Below are 23,357 nucleotides of genomic sequence, written 5' to 3' on the forward strand. Positions count from 1 at the left end.
CTGTAGATTTGCTATTGCAGCATTAACCGAATGGCTGGAAATGGCTGTTCATATCTTCTGCATCCACATTTTGTGAACTAAATTTTTGCTACAGCAGGTGGCGCTAATGTTCTGATTTGTCAACTGTATAAGTTAAGTGACTATTTGACACCATGTTAATGTCCATCCCAAAGAATAATCCCCCAAACACTAGTGTTACGTAACCTGAAGGACCTGGGGGACCATAGCAGCCATGGCAGCTATAAACTAGCCTAAGTGGGAAAATAAATACCACAACAAGAATTTAAGAGGCAGTGGTACCAATATGCAACTCTTCACAAGCTTTTTGTCCCCCTTTGGATGCATATTCTGCAATAATCCTAGTTTTTTAAAGTACTGCTGTATCATGATATTGTAGTTAACCAAGAATCACAATTGCCATCCCTACCTCGCATACCTAAAGTTTTCCACCCATTGAGATAACGCAAGATTCTTACTGAACTGAGAACGCTGACTATGGACTGCATTCATGAGTAAGTATTGAAAAGAGGGTATCTGCAGGTTTAAGGGAGCCAAATTTAAGACTTTTTAAGACCTTTTTTAAGGCCACTTTGACCAAATTTAAGCTATTTTTTAAATTAAATTTAAGCTATAATTTCCAGCTATTGCCTGGAACCGGTGCTAACCACATCATGAACGTGGGATTAGCCATCCAGTTACCATTAATGTTGCACTTCCCCATGGCGCAAACTCCCACTAGCATGCTCATCTAAAAATAGCCCCCTTTCACAACCAACCGAATGTGTACGGTTCCGCTTACGCCAATATCGTAAACAAAAAATGCTGAACTAACTAGAAATTCACGAAAATTTTATAGAAATAAAAGAATCTTGTTTATTGGGCCTTTGGTAATTTAAGACCTTTGGAAACTATTTAAGGATAATTTGTCATTTTTAAGGACTTTTAAGGCCTTAAATTTGGAAAAGCAAATTTAAGACTTTTTAAGACTTTTTAAGGACCTGCAGATACCCTGTGAAAATGTCTAAAACATTTTCGCGTAACTGAGTTTTGCTCTCACATTGATGGATTTTTGAATATGATCAAAAAATATTTTGGTCAAAACAATCAAAGTCATCATGAACATCTTCAAACATGCCATTAGGGATGCACAGAGACCGATCTGAGCAATGGGAATCTGCCCAATTCTGTCAGTCTATGTGACCACACACATATCTAAATCGCAGAGGTGTGACCAATTCACTGCATTGCAAGTCTCAAGTAAGTCAAAAGTCTTTCCAGTCAAGTCTCGAGTCAAGTCCAAGTCAAAGACAATCAAGTTCAAGTCGAGTCCAAAGTCAATGATGTGGAAGTCCAAGTCCTTAACTCATTCACTGCCATTGAAGACTAAAGTCGTCATTTCAAATCCAACCGTTCACCGCCAATGATGACTAAAGTCGTCATTTGCATTTTTTTTTACTGTGTGGGCATCGGAATGAGGCCCCGCATCGTGAGAACAAACATCTCAGCTCTAAAGCCGACCTTCAACCGCATACGTCACACGTCACGTGATCAGGAAGCAGAAAATCCATGTGTCAGGAGATAGTTTTGGACCGCTGCTGTAGAAAAAGTGAGGCGCGAACCGGAAAAGCTTCTGCCGATCACAATTCAACAACGGATTAGGAAATAACGGATAACGCTCGTAACGCGGATTCTTCCTGATGTAAGAGGTGAGTCTCCACTTTGTTTTGGTTGTTTTGGCGTCGGCATCATCCTAGCACGCAACGTTCTTTGACTCTTAAAAAAACCCAGTAAAAACGGTGAGAAACGCTGGCAGCGAAGGGCTTTACCGATCAGGAAACGGCTGGCATGAGTTAACTTTGAATTTTCAAGTCATAATCAAGTCATCTGTCCAACTTCAATTCAATGACAATGATAATAAATAAATTTCAGAAATAAAGCTTCTTAAAGCTTAACTCATTTGCTCAAACAAGCAGAAAGTGCAACGGAAGTTGATTATAAAGTGCTGCTGCATGTTGCAGTACAAAAATCACACCCAGAACGAAAAATGATTCATGATTTTTGTCCATGTCATGTCACTTTTGTGCTAAAATATCAAATATGCTCAAGTTATCAAGTCAATTCAAGTTGCAAGTCATTGGCGTTCAAGTCCAAGTCAAGTCGTAAGCCTTTATAGATTTCATCAAGTCAAGTCAGAAGTTATTGAATAATGATTCGCGTCTGACTCAAGTCCAAGTCATGTGACTCGACTCCACACAACTGCTAAATCGAGCTTTGGCAATAGTCGAGCTAATACTTTAACCAGAATGGGAGCCTTTTTTCAAGTTTACATGTCAGTTAGAAAACGAAATAATTGATAGAAGTGCTCGGCTAAACTAGAATGTCATTTACATGTAGAGAAATATGTTTTCTGACTGCATTATCTGGGTGCGCTAGCTTGATTAGGTGTAGGCAAGTTCAGTTTGACTTAAATTGGACTAAGATGGTTACTTCTCAGTAGAGTAATAAGGTGGTAGAGGAGATCAATACTAGCTGTGTAGTGGTGACTGATTAATGGCTACATATAAAGTTCAACCAAATAACAACAGACACAATTAGCTTACCTACGAATAGGTTTCGTCTGGGAAGAATTGCGTTTCCTGATAGAAGTGTTTATCAGCAAGAATCAGGCGATACAATATATCACAATACAGGGGAGACAATACAAGCCAGACACGTCCAATGTTTTTGTGAGATCTTGCTTTTCCATCAGAATGAGGGCAGTAAAAACTGCTGCCACCTAGCAGTCGGAGTTTGAACTGCACCAAACAAAATAAATACAGCAAATGTTTGCATGTAAATTCTCGATACAAAATTTACATTGTTTATAAATATGATCAGTATGCCATCACTCCTGTGCTGATGTGCATGTTTTTCAGAAATAATGACAAAATAAAAGCATGCTTAAGAAGCCAAATGGGACAACACAATTTTAATAACACTTGCTTTTCGTAAATTATCCAAACGATTATCTACACAGCCATAACCTATACAAAGCATACATAAGTGGCACAAAAAACAGCCCTGATGTTATTTTTGTAAACAGAGTAAATAAAGAGCTTTGTGTGATGCAAAGCTCACAGCCTTACTGCTGCTGACAGATTTTCAAGTATTGATCCTGTCTGGTGAAGGTGAATGCTCTGTGTTTGTGTGCCGAAGAAAGGAAATCAATGGGCGTTAGGTGTAAGGAAGAGTGCTTTTCCAACCACAGAGAACCTCGACAACACCTGGGGGTGGGGAGATGAATCACAACATCTCAGGCGTTATAGCTGAGATACAGTCATTACTCACTGGCCTTGTTTCAGCTGAATACATAGTACTTATAACACTCCAGAACTCCATCCCTTCTGCTGTGAAGAGATTTACTTTAATACCTCTTTCTGTTTTAACAGACCATGAGTGATGGATGAATCAGACATAAAATAGTTTGAATACCATACAGGACTACAGTGCTCATATAAAACCCCAAACAGTGTGTTTCGTATTGATTTGGAAATCTTAAAAGCCAGTACATTCATTTTCCTGCCCATATGTTGTGAAGTCTGACGTCTGTGTGCATATACGTCTGAGGTGTTTTTTTGCATAGCAAAGCTGCCCTCTCTGTTGAGGGTAACTCTGAAGTGCCTTTTTCCCTCCCCCTGACTCTATCCTCATGTAAACCCTCTTGATCTATCACGGTAGCGCGACTCGGCTTGCGAATAACCACAGTCACCAATTCTTGTCATGTGCCTATGTATGTCTGATCTCAGAATTGTGTTTACTGAAACTCTAATTTCCCTCTGGGATTAATAAAGTATTTTTGAATTGAAATTTGAATTGAATATTTTTGTTTTTCGTAGTTAAATCCCTACCTGGGCTTCCCCCCCGGCAGCAACACTAAAAATAGACTTTGGTGACCCATATTTTCTCACGGGATTAACCAATCACTGCAGGCGGACTTGGTTCAAGTCCAGCAGCCTCTGCAGCCAGTCTGGAGCCATTCATCACGTGGAAATAAGTGAAACAAGAGCAGAACGGCGAGGAGACAGAGAACAAAGAGGTGCAAGGAAAGGGCAGAAATGTTCAATAACATGACAACTAATTAAAGTGAGGGGAGTGATTGATCTAGAGAGAGGGCAGAAAGGTACAGAAGGATCTTCCAGATGTGTCATGAAAACACAACTAGAATATTAAAAGTGTCAGATCGGTTTGCTCTACATTTACAGAGCTTTACTTGACCCAGAGATGGTTTTATAAGCATTTTATGAGCTATGGGAGGAACTAGAAGGTGAAGACCTGAGTAATGGAAACTTCTAAATTGATCAACTCATGTCGAGAATACGTAGATGGAGGAGAAGGTAAACTCTGACTGAATTGTTCCATTAGAGAAATAAACCTTGATTTAAAAATGGTTCCATTATTGGGTCAAAGTAATGGCCTACACTATGCTCCCAAGTCTTTGCTCCTTTCACTGGATTTCAAAGTAATAAATAAACCAGGAAAAGAAAAACTGTCACTCAGGATTCAGAAGAATTCATTTTTGTTGTTCAACAACACGTAAGGGTCAAAGTTCATGAGTCTTGCATCCTCAGGGAAGAAGCTGTTCCTTATCGTTGCTATCCAGGCTTTGAGGCATCTTGATCCTTCTCTTGAAGAGAGGAAGGTAAACAGACCAGGATGGGGAGGATAACTATGGTCTCTGCTCTGCTTCTGCTGGAATCCTCTAGAGCAGTATTTCCCAACCCCGGTCCTAAAGGCACACTGTCCTGCATGTTTTTCATGTTACCCTTTTAAACACCAGTATTTCCCTGCTGCCACACACCTGACTTAAATAGCCGAGTGATTAAAAGGCATCTGCAACACTTGATGTCCTCCTGAGGAGGCAATGTAAATCAGGTGTGCTGAAGGTTGGGAAACACTGCTCTAGAGAGGGAAGGACGCTACCTCAGACCAGTTCCTGTACCAGACTGTCAGGAAGCTGTCCACCACACACCAGTGGAGAGAATAGCAGCGCTGAGACCAGGAATTTTAACCCTCCCCGTGAAATAGAGCCATTGGTAAACATCCTTAATGGTAGTGGTCCACGTAGAGTCAGACGTCGAATTTCATCAGCATTTGCATTTTTCTTCTAACGAGGTTGGGCTGAGAACCTACTCCACCTCCCTTCTATACCTAAGAAACATATTTCTTGGAGATCAAGCCTTGTTTTAGTCCACTTAGTAACCGACTGGTCTTTTAGGCCTTGTCCACACGTAGCCGGGGATCTGCCAAAACGTAGATATTTTTCTACGTTTTGGCCTGTCATCCACACGAAAACTGAGTTTTTTTTCCACACGAAAACAGATCTTTTTAAAAACTCCGGCCAAAGTGAAGATCTGCGTTTTCTCCGTTTTGGGTGTCTGCGTGTGTACGGACAAAACCGGAGTTTTAAGGTCCGCAACGTCACTTTCCGCAACAAAAAATGCTGACATCACGTGTGCGACCTGTGTTTACACTAGCCGACAGCATGGATGCCCTCAGAGCTGCGCTCGCTTTATCGATTGTCCAAGCGCTTTCTGCTTGTTTGTTTTTGCAAGCGGCATTACTGCTCCTTGCAGAAGACCACAGATGAAGGACGAGGTTAAGAACGGGGGAAGTACTGCCGCCTACAGGTCTGGCATGTCCTTAACAACGTATTTATCCGGGTACGTGTGGACAGAGTTTTTTTTTTAAACGAGGTGGTGTGTATGCAGGTTTTTGGAGGGGCGGATATTCGTTTTTTTAAAAACCCGGCTACGTGTGGACTAGGCCTTAGTCGTAGATTCTGATTCAGCAGTAAAGTAAACAGAATAACTCGTTTATTATTTGTATTCAACCTCATCAATGAGCTATGCCCTAATAAGATTCAGATATCCCTCACTGTACCACCAAGCAATTAACTCAAAAGAGCAGTTTAGGGTGTGTTCTGTGATAACCTGCACAACTTTCCATTTTTGTTTTTGTTTTTCTGGGTGACGGAAAATATTTCATACATGCCTGCAGTAACTGGATAAAAACACCACTATAATGTAAAACGTCAGTCAAAACGTGGATAGTCTTTGTACCAGGGATGATCTTGTGTCGACGCGAGTTGTCTGAGAGCTCAAAGAGGCAACACACTTTACTCAGAATTTTTATATCATTCATGAAGCCTATATTTGAAACACACAAATGTAATAAAAAAAAAACTTTTAAACTGATGAACACTTTTAACTTCATGGTTTTGGCCCTCACCTTGAAAGGTTTGAACACCCCTGGTCTAGGGTTTCTGTGACTGTGGGAGTTCATGGGAGAATCATTGTGGGAACTTGCTGCTGATGCATAGTTTTGCAAACATGGGGAGTAACTCAGAGACAAGAAGAAGAAGAAGAAGGCCTTTTTAACAGGTAACCATATTAGTGACATCATGATAGTTTTCCCAATCTGACGCAATCCAGTCAGGTTCTAATGGATTTTGGAGAGCAGAATCTGGTGAGAAGGTGGGTTTAGCAATGATAAAACTGTAGTCTTCAAGCTGGACCGTGAACTACATTCCTTTCCAAAGATAGCAGAAAAGCTTTAACTAAAAACAAACGTTTCTCTAAAATCCCTTCATGATGTAAGTCCATAGATAGCACCAGAATGCACATCCCAAGCTCTCAGCTGTAAATGGTCTTTCTTCTATCTCCACTGAAGTATGGATAACAGTTACTGTCTCACTAGGTAATCAACTGTCCACTAAAAGCGTATTTTCAATTGCTCAGCTCTATGTGGAGGACAAACTAAGCCCCCCCCCCCTCCCTTTGTGAAAGAGCAAGTAACGTCTAAATTAACTTTTTTTTTTGCTGATGAACTGTATAAATGAGTGTCTAATAGTGTTTTAAATGTGTGTATTCATTATTTTAGCATTTTGGTGCATTTTCTTTAAAAATTAAAAATTCTGCCTAAATACCACAGTATAGCGCCACCTTCAGCTTAAAACATATAGTTTGAGTCATTTTGAATACACTTTAGCCAATGGCTAAAGAGTAAGATACTACGTAAACCAGTAGAGTACTACGTAGCAGCTCTGTGTCAAAGTTCATAAGGTGAGCAACACCACATATTATTGTTATTATTGTACACTGTCCTGGAGTTTTCTTTCTGCATCTCATTATTAGCCTGGCTGATCACCTGATAACTCCTGTCATCTGGTTGTGACAGCATGAGGATGTCCTCACACACCTGTAACCTATCAGCTCATCTGGCAGAATAGAGAGAGAAGAGACAACGCCACATCTCCTGTTCCTGGAAAGCCTTCAGCCATCCTTCGATGACTGAGAACCTCCATCAGCTCTGTCTCCTGTCTGCCTACAATTATTATAATAAAGATTGTGTTTGATAAGTTTTTTGTGCTGCCAAATGTCTCATTTTGATTCCGGTTTTGATATTTTAATGGATATTTATAAATTACATTAATTGAATTATCACATTGCATGTTTAACTAGCTCTATTGTGATGAATTAAACTAGCACCTCACTGTTAAAAGCTCCTTTTAATTTCAAGCATGTTTAAGTATTCATGGACATGAACAAAAACAGGAAATATATCAATTGAGATTTATTTAATTAATATAACAAATAAGGGGGAAAGAGTCATTGAAAGGCACATTCTTCTGGAAGCTCCTGATCCTGACGACACCAGCAGGAGACGACCGGCTGCAGACACCAGAGGATCACCTACGACCAAGAGAGCAGCTGGTATCAGTAAATAAATAATGAAATCAGGGCAGTTTTAGTGGGCTGAACACATTACAGAATAATTTTCTCATGGGGTATTTTCATAACTTTCTATGCAGCAGACTGTAACTTGAGCCCAGGGCTCTTGGAGAGCTGCTATCCAGCACGTTTCAGTGGTTTTCCTGCTTTAGCGGGTTAGATTAGCTGTTAAGCAGCTCAGCTACTTGTTGCTGATTAAAACCAGGTGTGTTGAAGCAGATACATCTCTAAAACATGCTGAATACTAGCTCTCTAGGGCCGTGGAGCCAAACCCTGCAGCTAATCTAATGCTATGGCTAACGGCTACTTACCGTTCAGAGCTGGTTCTGTTGGGTCGGTTCCGGTAGTTTCAGGCAACTCACAAGCTCAAAACAATAAGGCTCGTGTCCGCTTGTCTCCTCCAAATTGACTTGGTTCCTTTCTTCTCAAGTGTCTGGGTAAGGAGGGGGCGAAACGTCCTCCACTTGTAATAACTGCTCAGAGTGAAGGGAGCTAGCATCGTCTCGTTACCCATCGTCTTCGTCACTGCCGTGGCTCCGCCCTCTCGGTCCACCAGGCAACGCCTACTAATGTTGCAGTTTTTAAAATTGATACGTGGGTGGAGAAGGACTCTGAGGCACACTTGACCCGCTCTTGAAAGAACAAGTGCACTCCACTCCCTCCTGGGAGACAAGGCAAGGGGTGTGTGTGTTTGTGGCAAAACAGTAACAGCAACAAGCATTCCCAAAGAGCTCTTCACAACCTTTTAAACATGGTGTGGACAATGGGTAAGACTGCCAAAAACCTGTCAGAACATGAAAGGAAAGTGAGGAAGGATAACAGAGGACGAACAGTTATGGAGATCTTAAGGCAACAACAAAAATAGTCTTTGGCTTCCAGTGGATTTTCTCAACAAAACACAGCAATAAACCATTTACATGAAACTACTAACGCTGATAAAACTGATGCAACTGGTCTCAAACAAAATGTTGGGTTCTAGAATAAACGCAAATGAAATTGGAAGAGCCCAACCTGTTAATCCAGAGTTCAAAGGTGCTCTACCTCAATCTGAACTAGTTTGATATGTAGGAAACAAGTCCAATCCAGATTTTGCAGGCATCTTAACCCCAACTTCCCAGTATGAGGAACTACCCCAACCTGGAATCTACTTCACTACGAACCACAGCTGCTCTGTCAGATTAGTGGTTTAAAAGCCAATCTTCGTCAATAATTATATAACCTTTTCATTTTCTAACGTTTCTGGTGTTTGAGCACAAAAAATGCACATACAAAGCTTCCTATAGAAATATTATATAATACTTCATATGTCCCAATTTTTTTACATGCTTTATGATGATGTCAACATCATAGCAATTGTGAAGCATATTTGGAATGAAATCTAACAGAAATTTATCATCAATAGGTTTAGCCTGAAAAGCCACTTCCTTTCTTTTTGTATCTAAATTGTCCGGAGTTCATATTTTAACTAGTGAGGCACCGATATAAAAATTTTGTGTCGATACCGATATTGAGATCACCGTTATGGCCGATAACAGATATTTGCCGATACCGATATACAGGCATTAATGCTTCTAAAATCAGCAGATTTTGTATAGAATGAAAATTATTAAGGCTGGATTTACATTATTATGTATACACAACACACACATTTACGGTTCTGAGATGATTACAATCACTGTTCACACCCCCCCCCCCCCCCCCTTTCCCGGAAACAGATAAACAAACGGAGACGAGATGGAAAAAATATCGGTTGTTAATATCGGCCCAGTTTTATTTATCGGACCAATACCGATATGTTAAAAAAAGACTAACATCCGCCAATACCAATATTAATGTCAATATATTGTACATCCCTAATTTTAAGGAGCAAGCAGAAACTAGCTTGCATCAGCAGGTGGCAGAGGTGATCCGTTTAGTGATGATTCAACATGGATCTGCTGTGATTCAGAGAAAGTAATGTCCAACCAGGAGGCGAATATACGCTGAAGCATTTTCTATGGAGAAATGTCCCGTGCTACCACAGATCATGGGTGAGTTGAAACAAACAAACAAACAAACAAAAAAAAAAAGAGAAGATTTTTGACATGTCATTCACCGCTGATGTGCTTACTTTTCTGAACACCATATGAGCACGACAAGTGAGGAAGTACATGTCATTTGGAAGGAAATACTAAATAAAAGCATGCCTGCAAAGCAGATTGTGATGAAATTATGTGCTAAAAGTCTGGTAGAAAAACAAATATTAAATCCCCTGTATTCACAAACAACTCATTTCAAAAACACACACATGGGTTGAGTCCTGTTTATGCCCGAGTGTACGCCCTAGCTCATGCAAATGATTGTATTAGGCATTAGATCATCTCTGAGCATAAAAAACAGACATCTGTGGTCTCTGAAGAATTATCAGACAGACACAGTCTCTGCGGCGTTAGTTCTGGTGAGTCAGGTAGCCCGTTAACTCTTACCTGACTAGTTTTAGATCCAGGTCCACAGCTGGTCAGTGGAGGGGAGTTGGTATTAGAGTCTTCATCTATGGTGGTGATGACCGTTATCTCATCTACATCCTCCAGCACACGCGGAACTTGGCCCCTTACCTCCATCATTTCTGCATCCACAAAATGTGCCCACCTTCTTAACTTGACCTCAGTCTGGCTCACACATGCGTCACGTCAGCGGTACGCTGCTTCTTTCCTTCTCCTGATCCATCCTGGTGTGTCCATTTGACTGCGTGACTTCACGTTTCTCCTTATCCACACTCTGGTCCCTCGCTTTATATAGAAATGTCTCCCATCATGCCCCGGGAGGCTTTGTATGGAACTGCACGCTCACTTGGCACACAATGAGAGGGGTTTTATGAAGGAAGACGTGAAGCGAGGGAGCACTGAAGGAAGAAAGGGAGTTGGCAAAGGAGGGAGAGGGCAGCCAGTCACATGGGACGGACCTGACAGCGACTGGAGCTGGAGGGAGGGATGAAAGGATTGATGAAGATGATGACCAGAGGGGCAGAATTACTATAAATCTGAATTTAGTGAGCAAATCCTTGGTTTTTAAACTCCTAAAAGCCTTCGAGGAATCCTCCTTCCCTCTCTGCTCGTCTGCTCCATCAGCACCACTCTCCATCCATTGCTTCTGACCCAGTGAGCACTGTGATGTCACCAAGCTGCCACTGGCATGACCTCATGTGTGTTTAAGTACGTGTGCATGTAGAAAGTAAGCAGCAGGGTCTAAACACCAGGTCGTGTTTACGTCTTCAGATTTTAAGGGCCGATATCAAAGACCTATTTTTTTTAAACTGACCCGACCTGCCGATACCGATTTTGCCAAAGGCCAATTTATCTCCGAGAGTTATAATTACTAGAATACTTTTTTTAAAATCTGAATTATTTTTGTTATTTCTAACATGAATGAACATAAATTAGCTCTTAGCAATGGTGAATTCAGGGATAAGAAGAAGAAAAAAAGCCAGATCTTTCTTTTCTCTGGGTTTGATTTTAGCGTTTGACTAAAGCATTTAATTTATTCGTTTATAAATTAAAATGATTTTTGAAGCTCTCTGTTAGAAAAAGGTCCATCTAAGATTACGTGCAAGCACAGATAGCGGTAACAGCAGCTACCTTTAGCACTTCCGGTGAAGCTTTGGGCACTTACTTCCAGAACGTCAAAATATTTTGGCCAAAACAACCGATGTGTTTGAAACTGATGGAAGAATGAATGTTCAGAAAAGAGTTCTGAAAATGTTAGAACCTGTAGTTGTTTTATTATGGCTTACTGCTTCTACTGTGACTAGCTGCTGGCTCTTCAGGTCTTTTCAACATTAATCTCTGTTTTGCCTAGCTGAGGTTGTTCAAAGGCTCACTGGTAAGATATTAATTGTAGCATTACCACATAAACATACTTTAAAAGACAAAAAACCTGAAACAAACACTTTGATCTTTTTTTCAACCTGATCTTAAATATTATAATTCAATATCGGTTTATTTCAAAATAAAATTAAAACCCAGTGAAAGGTTGAGGGGTTTATATCCAGTTACACTTATGAAGGCTTTTAATTTGTTTGTTTTAGAAATCTAATACAAAAGGTTCAAAACAGTCAACATTTTAACTGATGGAAGGTGGAGTTTTTCAAAATAAAAGCATATTCCCCTTAATCAGTTTAAGCAAATAACAGTCAATGGTTTTATTTGGGAAAGCCACCAGAAAATGGTCAGGCACATTGACTATGGCATTTTTATTAATATTCATTGATAAAAAGAAAGATTTCCTGATGAGCAAATTTGTACCGATGATGAGGTCTAATTAGTCAGTGCAGAAGCAAAAACTAGCATAATGAAATGAGACATTTCTTCTGTGTAGCAAAACAACAATTACAGGTGCTGGCCAGTAAATTAGAATATCATCAAAAGGTTGAAAATATTTCAGTAATTCCATTCAAAACGTGAAACTTGTACATTATATTCATGCAATGCACACAGACCAATGTATTTCCGATGTTTATTACGTTTAATTTTGATATTTATAGGTGACAACCAATGAAAACATCAAATCTGGTATCTCAGAAAATTAGAATATTCTAAAGGCCAATGAAAAAATGTTTGTTTCTCTAATGTTGGCCAACTGAAAAGAATGAACATGAAAAGAATGTGCATGTATAGCACTCAATACTTAGTCGGGGCTCCTTTTGCCTCAATAACTGCAGTAATGCGGCGTGGCATGGACTCGATCAGTCTGTGGCACTGCTCAGGTGTTATGAGAGCCCAGGTTGCTCTGATAGTCGTCTTCAGCTCCTCTGCATTGTTGGGTCTAGCGTATTGCATCCTCCGCTTCACAATACCCCATAGATTTTCTATGGGGTTAAGGTCAGGCGAGTTTGCTGGCCAATCAAGGACAGGGATACCATGGTCCTTGAACCAGGTGCTGGTGGTTTTGGCACTGTGTGCAGGTGCCAAGTCCTGTTGAAAGGTGAAGTCTGCATCCCCATAAAGTTGGTCAGCAGCAGGAAGCATGAAGTGCTCTAAAACTTCCTGGTAGACGGCTGCATTGACCCTGGACCTCAGGAAACAGAGTGGGCCAACACCGGCAGATGACATGGCACCCCACACCATCACTGACGGTGGAAACTTTACACTGGACCTCATGCAACGTGGATTCTGTGCTTCTCCGCTCTTCCTCCAGACTCTGGGTCCTTGATTTCCAAAGGAAATGCAGAACTTGCTTTCATCAGAAAACATAACTTTGGACCACTCAGCATCAGTCCAGTCCTTTTTGTCCTTGGCCCAGGCGAGACGCTTCTTGCGCTGTTTCATGTTCAAGAGTGGCTTGACACACGGAATGCGACACCTGAATCCCATGTCTTTCATGAGTCTCCTCGTGGTGGTTCTTGAAGCGCTGACTCCAGCTGCAGTCCACTCTTTGTGGATCTCCCCCACATTTTTGAATGGGTTTGTCGTCACAATTCTCTGCAGGGTGCGGTTATCCCTAGAGCTTGTACACTTTTTTCTACCACATTTTTTCCGTCCCTTCGCCTGTCTGTTAATGTGCTTGGACACAGAGCTCTGCGAACAGCCAGCTTCTTTAGCAATCACCTTTTGTGTCTTGCCCACCTTGTGCAAGGTGTCAATGATTGTCTTTTGGACAGCTGTTAAGTCAGAAGTCTTCCCCATGATTGTGGTGCCTTCAAAACAAGACTGAGGGACCTTTTAAAGGCCTTTGCAGGTGTTTTGAGTAAATCAGCTGATTAGAGTGGCAGCAGGTGTCTTCTATATTCAGCCTTTTCAGAATATTCTAATTTTTTGAGATACCAAATTTGGAGTTTTCATTAGTTGTCACTTATGAATATCAAATTTAAATGTAATGAACATTGGAAATACATTGGTCTGTGTGCATTGCATGAATATAATGTACAAGTTTCACGTTTTGAATGGAATTACTGAAATATTTTCAACCTTTTGATGATATTCTAATTTACTGGCCAGCACCTGTATAGACAAGTTTAAAAAACTCCCAAAATGTGACTTACTGAAAAAAAACTAAATGTAATCTATAGACAAGTTTCATTACAGAACAACTAGAAAAGAACATTACTCAATATTTCTGAGCAGCTTATGAGCAGAAGCCAGAATTCAAGCAGCAGCTGTTAGCGCCATCAAATCTTCATCTCCACAGAGAAAAGCAAGATCAGAGTGGAGCAGCAATGAGATTCGGTCTTCCGGGAAGCTAAGACAGGAAACACTCACCAGGAAGAAGGGATCCCAGACATGAACACAAGCTCTCTTCCTCCTCCAAGAACGTGCCATGGCTACCCCTGCGCCAACCCTTCCTTGGACCTCCAAACGACAGCGTCATGAAGCTACTGAGGAATAATCACACCAAACTCTCTAAAAGCAGCGTTCAGCTCTACTTGGCAAACAGCTGAGACCCCAAAGCAGCTGAGTAATTGGGTCCAATGAACCAGGCTGCAGGACGGTTGGGACGATGATGAAACGGAGAGAGGTGAAGGAATGTCATTTGGTAAGGTTTGACTTAAACAACAAACTCTTCTACAGGGTATCTGCAGGTTTAAGGGAGCCAAATTTAAGACTTTTAAAGACCTTTTTTAAGGCCACTTAGACCAAATTTAAGCTATTTTTAAAATTAAATTTAAACTATAATTTCCAGCTATTGCCTGGAAGCGGTGCTAACCACGTCGCAAACGTAGGATTAGCCATCCAGTTACCATTAAACTTGCACTTCCCCATGGCGCAAGCTCCCACTAGCTTAACCAGCTAACGTGCTCATCTAAAAATAGCCCCCTTTCACAACCAACTGAATGTGTACGGTTCCGCTTACGCCAACATCATACACAAAAAATGCTGAAGACTAACTAGAAATTCAGGAAAACAAAAGAATCGTGATTATTGGCTCTTTGGTAATTTAAGACCTTTGAAAACTGTATTTAAGGATTAAAAGCCATTTTTAAGGATTTTTATGGCCTTAAATTTGGAAAAGCTAATTTAAGACTTTTTAAGACTTTTTAAGGATCCGAGGATACCCTGATCTAACTTGGGAAACTAGAATGGATGGTTGGGATGTCTGCTTTTTTGTAGCTTTGCAAGAACTTGGTGTACAACCATCTCTAGAATTCACTGCCTTTAGTTTGGCCTTGAGCTGTAAAGGTGACGCAATCCAACACATCCAATGCAAAGAAAACAAGTTCAAGCGCATTTCAAGCCAAATCTCCTCCCGTTGTCGGTTTGCAATGTTCTCACAACCCAAGCGCATGAACTTACAGATCCCATAAGCAAGATTCAAACAATACAAGGCTTTTCTTTTTGGAGTGCTGATCGAAAAACACACCCTCTTGGTAGAAAAACACCTCATAAGCTGCTAAACTTCTGCATCGACTCCAGCGACCCTGATTCACCTCTCACTATATTCAGTCAAACATCGTCATAACCGACCCAGTTCCACAAACCACTCAGCGTTGGTACATCAATACCAAGTCGATGTGTCTGCTATACTCACTTCCATTCCCACGGACATCCGATCCGCAGCTCGGAGCACATGTGGACCAGCCACACACGAGTCGTACCACACTGAAGTGTTGGCTCCTGATGAAGCTCTTTGAGTCTCAGTTTCAAAACATTAGCATTCGGCCTGGAGGTCTGGACTGGTTCCGGGAAGTGAAGCAACCTACTTAAAGAGTTCTGTTCAAACTAATCATTGAACCTAGGTAATATCAGCTGTTTTACCCATTAGCTTTGGACCTGGATGTCTGCAGTTCCCAATTCGTCATGACACGACTGCCCATTTAAAACAGAGTCCAGGTCTTTAGTTTAAGGTAATTCCACCTGTTGAGGTGAAAACCCTCATTAGACCTTTTAAGACCTGTATTGGGATCTCAAAATAGTCTTAAAGGTTGTATGGTGGTGTCTCCGTGGATCAAACTCCACAACATCTCAGATGCTTTATTGGACTGAAATCTAAAGAATTCAGAGATGAAACAATCTTCTCTTTAATTAGGTGCTTTAAAGCATTTCTTTAATATTACCCTAGAAAAACACCACCTCCATCCAAGAATACAGTCTCTTATAGGGACGTAAGAAAATATCAATATGGCAATATATCGCAACATTTTTTCCTGCGATATTATATCGATATTCAAAAGCTGTTTATCGAACTTTTGGAAGAACTTACATGCAAACATTTGTGTATTTTCTTTTGGTGCAATTCAAATGCTGGCCGCTAGTAGGCAGCAGTGTGCAATGGCTTTTGTTTTCCCTACTGAAGTGTAAATCCCTCAATTATGGCTTAGATAAATCATGTTAAACATGTTGCGCATCACTTTGGACTGTTTATTGAATTTTCCTACAATAATTTCAGTCTGAAAAAAATAAAATTTCTAATATCGTCTGGCAGAATGTATCGCAATATATGTGATATATCGTACCGTCTCCCCTGTATCGTATCGCCACAATTTCATCAATACACATCCCTAGTTTCTTAGCTGTGATGGTTAAAGTGGTAGAATTGTCCAAAGCATAGCGCTCTCCGTGTACAGCCTAGCATCCACAGCCATCATAAGCCTTGGTTGCCTATGACCTTGGCATTTTTCTTTCTTGGACTCTGTTTTGTAGGATTTGATGACTGTAAATCAAGAATGTCCCATAAACTTTGCTTTGAAGAGGCCTTTTTACATGAAAATCACATTATGACACTGTACATAAAGATATTCAACTACTGCTATCACATATAAGCTAAGGGTCTGAAAAGTTCTAGAGATGTTCCAGATGAAACAAACGTGGATGTTTACAACGTTTGCTTTAGTATTCTCGGTGGGTTTCCACCCAATCAGCCCCTTATATGGCACAGGATTGTGGACAAAGGATTTTGCTCAGCATGGCGGTCTAACCACGCTCCATTGTGGCCTCAGAAGGTCTACTACAGGCCTGGGGTCTCATTTATCAAACATTGCGTAGAATCCTTACGAAAACCGTACTTAAGCTCAGCAAAAAAAAAAAGTACTTACGCCAAGCAGGTTTGTGATCCATCAAACATGGAGTACGCACAGAAGAAGAAGAAGAAGAAGAAAGAAGAAAATGTCATTTCTATAGCGCCTCTCAAGATAAAAATCACGAGGCGCTTCACAAAAACAAAAAATGTAAGAATATAAAAAAAGCATTTACAAAATGTTTAAAAATATATTTAAAATGAGCAAAAAGAGACAATGGTGATAAAAAAAATGTTGAGAGAGAGAATAGGAAAGAGGGAAATCAGTGGTTCCTGAGGAAGGTGGAATAGGTGGGGAGAGCAGAATAAAGAGCTGCACACAATCTCCGCTTCATAAATTGGAGGCTAACGAGAATGTTTCTCAGCTGCATTTTAGTCGCATCCCGCCCTCACCACGCCCACTTACTGCCATAAATAGTCAATGCAAAGTGTCTTGTGGATCCATGCTGATACATAAGCCGGCTGTTGCAGCGCTCCGCCAATGACGATGGCGACTGTAGATCAAGGCAGATCAAGGAAGCTCAATTTCGCAGAAGCATAAATTGAGGTACCTGTGGGTGAGGTGGAGAAATGAAAGGAAGTGCTTTTTCAAAACAAATAAGAGAAAATCCACGGAGTGGCACAGCGTTGCTGAAGCCGTCAATGTTGTGAGTTCTTCAGAGAGATCTGTGGCGGACATAAAGAAAATGGTCCAATCGGGATTCAATCCCCAGACTCCCGGGTGAAAGTCACACGCGCTAGCCAGTCAGCAAAATGGAGATCTCCCCTGTACAAGTAGCCAGGGCGCATGATCAATCGGGTCACAGTGACAGGACACACACCGTCACAGACGCATGATGTTCTGTCTCAATCTGTCCCCCTGCTGATATTCTACATCCCCTATTCTGCACTTCAGGCTGTGTGTGTGTGAGTGCGAGCATGTGTGTGTGCGTGTGGAGGGTCTTGTTCTGTGTGAAAACGAAGCAGTACAAGTGATAATGCTGCAGGATTTCATAATTGTATCCTTCTCAGCAGCAGCACTGCAGGTGCTCTCCATGTCCAACATGTGCGTAAGCCAGGTCCTTAGTCAACTTAAAGTTGCGCACATTTTTCCGCTACGTCTTCTTTCATAAATCTCAAAGTTTGCATGGAAAGTTGCTTACGCAGTTTTCCGACCCTGTTTTGTGCGTAAGCAAGCTTGATAAATGAGGCCACTGTGCAATATTGTGTTATGCCAATCACAGCTCTCTATCAGTTCGGTGGGCGATTTGATACGACAGCGCAGAACAACAAAGATCAGTCAATCAATCAACCATCTTTATTTACATAGCGCCTTCCACTGCCTTTGCGGGAGCCCAAGGCGTTGAACATAAAATACACTAAAAGCATAAAGAGCAATAAAAAGGAGATAAAAGCAACAAAATAAATGTAAAAGGAGCATAAATTTACAAAACCAAGATGGCAGTGGTTTATTTGAAACAACTTTGGCATCAAACTTGGACTATTTAGACTTGGGCTTTTCTTTGAGTCAAGAGCCAATAGAGGTACGGCGGACTGCCCCGTCGAGCCCAGGTCTCCTGCATGAGAGTCAGACATCTTACTAGGTGAGCTAAAGCGCCGATGATGTACAATCCATCTGTAACATTTATATCCTTGATGACAGCTGGAACAACGTCAATCCAAAAAACGGTTCAGAGCAAAAATGGCTATTTTGTTGCTAATTTGCAGGAAATATCTAGAAGAAAGTTCTACAGAAAGTAGCTAAGGGTCCTCAGAAATGTAGCTAGCATAGTCGCTAGGCGTTAGGAACAGCGACAAAGTGGCACTGCCTCTCTCTCTGCTGCTAAAGCTACGGATAGCAAACGCTACGGGCGATGCCTGAGCGTGAACGCGCATGAAGCAGCCTGCTCGACCCGAGCATCTCTCTTTTTCTGTGATTTTACAGAAAAACAGGCAATCACAGTAAAATGCCAGGGCTCATTCTACAGGACCAGGGCATTGCAGGAGAATGTATGAAGAAGACATTTATTATTTCTACACGTTTTGACTGTCTAACTTCCTTAGAGTCCCTTTAAATGTCTCAAGAGCAGGCAAATCTGAATAATGAAGCTATTTTAGCTGTCATGCTTTCTGACACGTTCCCATGTAAAAACAACCCTTTTACTATTCCGGTTCCTGCGGTGAGGCATCACAGACACAGCCATGGGAAACTTCTCTGCTGGATCGTCAGGACATCCCTGCCTTAAGCAACGCGATGCGTTGTCAGCCAAAGCTCTGACTAAGTCCCAGCAGTGGAGTAATGAGCGCAGTGTTGCACAGTCAGACTCCGAGATGAGGCTGACACAGGCAGACAAAGAAAAAAAAAACCAAGTCCTGGAGCATATGTGAGACACCAACGCACAAACACACAGAGAGGCACACGAGGATTTGTGCTGAGCCTTGCTCTCAGAGGAATCAGCAGCTCTGATTACTCAGACCGAGGTCGAGCCCGGCCCTGCATCACCAGCATGAGTAAAACATGAAGACAGGAAATAGCGAAGGTGGCTGCTGGACGGAAAATCCTGTCATGTGGTTTAATACGACAGACATATGCAGACTGATGAACCTTCCCAGAAAAGCACCAAGTAGAGCAGAGACTGACATCAGCTGGCTAGTCTTCGTTTTTTATCAGCCAGTTCAAAGAATCATTTAGGAATGAAATCCTCTTTAGCTGAAGAAGACACAAGGAACAGTGTTGATAATCTGATTCACTATGAACTGATCCAAGAACAGCACGTCTCCATCGTAGATGATCCCCCACCCCCTGCCTGTGGTTGGGGATGCGGGAGTGTACATTCACTGCCGTGAGAGCGGGGAAGGGGGTAACAGTTTCACCTCCGTGCTTCTCCCGTGCAGCGCCACGCCTATGTAGGGGAAACACTGTTTGATGATGAATGACTCGAAGCTTCAACCACATTAAATATTACCAAATAATTTTAAAAACAGACAGAAGTTGATTAAATATTTTGAGTTTGCTAGAGTTGATTAGCTGTGGTGACTAACTTTAATTGGGTTGACTCCAAAAGCGAACCTGAGATCATGAAACCAATTAAATACCACGCAAAAGTCAAGGACACAAAACAGTGTTTTTGCTTGATTTTCCACAGTCGCTGGTATTTGACTGATAACTCTTGTATTCCTCAAGCTCCACCTTGAGTTTCTGGTTTTAACACTCCGACGTGCACCAGCACGGTGTGATTTGATCTGCCTTTTATCTCAATCCAAATCACAATCAGTCAGTAGGGCTTCAAAAACAGCACACTGGCTTAATGGTACTGTAAAAAGAAAAGTAGGTACTAAATAAAAAGTACAGGTTGTGTTTCCAAACAAGAGCCATAATTTATGATAAAAATCTGAATGTCCTACCATATAGCTCTCTCTTGCCAAATAATCTATTGTATAATCCATATTTTGGAGTTTCAGTCGCCGGAGTCGTCATGATTCCTGAAAGAAGGATCTGAAGTGTGCCTTATGCTGAAAGGAAGCTGCTGCTTCGGTGTTGGACTGGTCCATGTCGGAGGGGACCACTGAGAACGCCTCCTCACCTTGCACCAGTTCTTACCATTGACTGGTCCAGTTGATTCAGTTAACGGTTTGATTCAGCCTAACTAGATTAAGAGGAGCTCTATCAACACTTGAGGGAGTTTTATGTACCCTGTTTATGTATTCCTCCTCAAAAAGTGGACCGGCCTTCCCTGGCTTTAGCTCCAATGTACCAGATGGCCTGCCTCAGCTCAGGCCCATCAACACTATTACCATTCCAACTCAAGTTGACTGATAAATCTCTCCAAATCCTTTACAATTCGGACAAACCCAGTTATCTAACTTCTAGCAGTTCACGAGGACATCAGCAACACTCCAGTAAAACCTGAGCTTTCATTCTGTAAATGGACTCCTACGTAAGAGGCTTCTGAAGTCATTTGTTGATTAAAGTTTGTGTGTTGGACGTTTGCAATCTGCCCTACCTGAGTCTGCTCACCCCGAACAGACGAGTCGCCCAACAATGGCTCCGCTGGCGGCGTGTTTATCGTGACGGACTTTTCGGAGCGACTGTCTTTGCTGCGGGATTTGTGGCGGTCTCGGCTTCGATCACTGAAAGACAGACACGTGTAGTAAGTACTGGGTGTTGTTCTTATGTTGTTGAACAGTGAAGCCATGACCTCGTTTATGGTTGTCGCCATGATGTAGGTCTGAAAGTCCCGACTACCCCCCCACAAACAGCCAAGTTTTAATAGCAGCAAATAACTGACTACAAAATAAGCAAATTAAAAATGAATATTTGAACATACAGCAGCAAAAGGTACATCAAAACTGAAGATGTGACCTGAGTACAATCATTTTAGGTGTATTTTTATTTTTTAGTCTGTAAAATGCCCCCAAAAGGTCCTGCCCTATTCCAACTACAGGGTGGGGTGTGGGCTAAATGGACACTGAAACCAACAACTAGGGGGAGTTGGTCCTGTTCTTAAATCAATTACTGGAGTTTTATAGCAAAAACTTAAGATTGGCTCAAAAACTTCCTAAAGTCCCATCAGTCATCATCACACATTGGTGAAACTACATCTCCGCATTTTCCCCATCCCCGTGGCGAGCGGTGAGCTGCAGCAGTGGCTGTGCTCGGGAACTGTTTAGTGGTCCCACCCCCCCGATCAAACATCTGGCATTGGACCCCATTTTTAAAGTCTTTGGTATGACCCCATTCGAACCCTGATCGCCTAGTCCAGGGGTGTCAAACATGCGGCCTGCGGGCCGGATGCGGCCCGCAAGCAGGTTAAATCCGGCCCGCGAGATGGTTGTGTAAACTTTATTTTCATACTTTACAATGTAGAGTGAAAATAAACTTATCATTGTGAGCAAGTTTTCGCTGTAATGAGTATAAATAAAACAAAGCTGCGCTCAAGGCTCACACAAGAACTTGAATCCCATCCTGAAGTTGGCCGCCACTCAGGATGTGACTTCTGATATTGATGTGCTGGTGAAAGCTAAAAGATGTAAAGTAAAATGAGTCAAATATACTTTTAAGTGCTGCAAGGAACTGATCTTGCCATGTGATCTGTAAGCTCTTTGAATCACTAAGGAATGTTTTATTTATTTATTGATTTTTTTTTTAATTTTCAAGTACACTTCAGGTGTTGTACTTGTACTACACTGTCCTCAGGCTCCAGCTTTGTTTTATATTGATTGTATTAAAACAAAGAAAACAATCTGAAGTTTTCTTTTAATTTACCGGTCCGGCCCACTTGGGACTAGATTTCCCTCAATGTGGCCCCTGAGCTAAAATGAGTTTGACACCCCTGGCCTAATCCCAGGGTGGACACTCTACCGCTAAAGAGTTTTGAGTAAAGTCCCAATATTTCTTGTCATCAAATTTAGTGCCATATCTTCAATAGCTTCAGGAAAATAATACTAAAGTGAATATATTTTGATTTTAGACTAAATTGATCTCGTCATTGATGTCAAATATATCTTTCTGTAAAGGAGAAAAGAAAAAAATGTAAACATGACACAGAACAACTCAAGGAGACAGACAATAGTTGTATGCTGTTTATAATTACATGAGTCAGCAGGTTATTAGCAAACTCTAAATTTGCTACCTTATGCAAACAGATGCTAGCAATGCTAACATGCGGCATCATATTACCAGAACAAAGCTTTAAAATATTCAAGTATAAACATCTTTAGCATCATTTACTTCCTTTATGAACACGCTAAAAGGATCAGGTTCACAGTGTGTCACATCTAAAACGGTCTGGGTGGAAAAAGTCCAGAAATCAAATAAAAGTAGCTTTGCTTTAATAAAACAGTCAAAAGTTCTAATTCTGTATGATCGAATGTCGACATTTCACCCACCCAGGGTCCGAAATTAAATTTTTTACTCACCGGCCAAGTTGGCCGGTAGATTTTCATCTACCGGCCAAGCATATTTTTTACCGGCCAAAATTCTAAATGATTTAGATCTACCTAAAGCATGTAATTCTATATTATGTTGATTCCAAACAGAGTGACAAAATAATTAAACATCAATTAATAAGGAAAACAACTCTTTTGTCATTTTTACTATTTATTTATTTATTTTTAGAGATGTTTTTATGAACTCTTTCATTGAAATCTAGTCAGACTCCTTGTTTTCTCTGTCCATGAAGTCTGGCCTCCAGCTTCTGACACCGTCTTTGTGCCAAAGCATTACAGCCTCATTTGGGTCCTATAGTCCTTGATCTCTGGAGAACACAGCTGCACCATGAGAATATCTGAAAGTGTGTCAGGGCTAGGGTTGTCACGGTAACCGGTGTAGCGGTAAACCCCGGTAAAAAAAAAGAGTTGACAATAATAATAACAGTCTTGTTTAAAAAAAAATATCTCGGTGGATTACCGTGGCTGCGGTGTAGGCGCGGTGACCCTTACCAGCCACCGTATCATCTGTTGGAAGTTGCCGGCGGCACATGCGCACTTTGTTGTTTACGACCAAAACTTTCTTTAAGCTAAAGCTGAAATAATGGCAGGAGGAGACGGCAGCACTCGGGACATTTATTATCCCTCAAAGAAGACAACGTCGGAAGTACGGGCATCTTTTTTGGATATTTGAAG

At 41.3% G+C, this 23,357-nt stretch overlaps 1 protein-coding gene across 5 annotated transcripts in view; it reads right to left on the bottom strand.

Annotated features, from left to right (window-relative positions):
- Positions 1 to 23,357, bottom strand: part of LOC107381036 (vang-like protein 1) — a 93,937-nt gene that overhangs the window by 30,315 nt on the left and 40,265 nt on the right. For 3 of the 5 annotated variants that reach the window (XM_070544198.1, XM_015952515.3, XM_070544199.1), the window contains exon 3: positions 20,738 to 20,864. In XM_070544198.1, the coding sequence (XP_070400299.1) occupies positions 20,738 to 20,864 (127 nt within the window). The other 2 variants (XM_070544201.1, XM_070544200.1) reach the window with 2 other exon arrangements.

This window comes from Nothobranchius furzeri, chromosome 14 (assembly GCF_043380555.1).
Source record: "Nothobranchius furzeri strain GRZ-AD chromosome 14, NfurGRZ-RIMD1, whole genome shotgun sequence".
Taxonomy (NCBI): domain Eukaryota; kingdom Metazoa; phylum Chordata; class Actinopteri; order Cyprinodontiformes; family Nothobranchiidae; genus Nothobranchius; species Nothobranchius furzeri.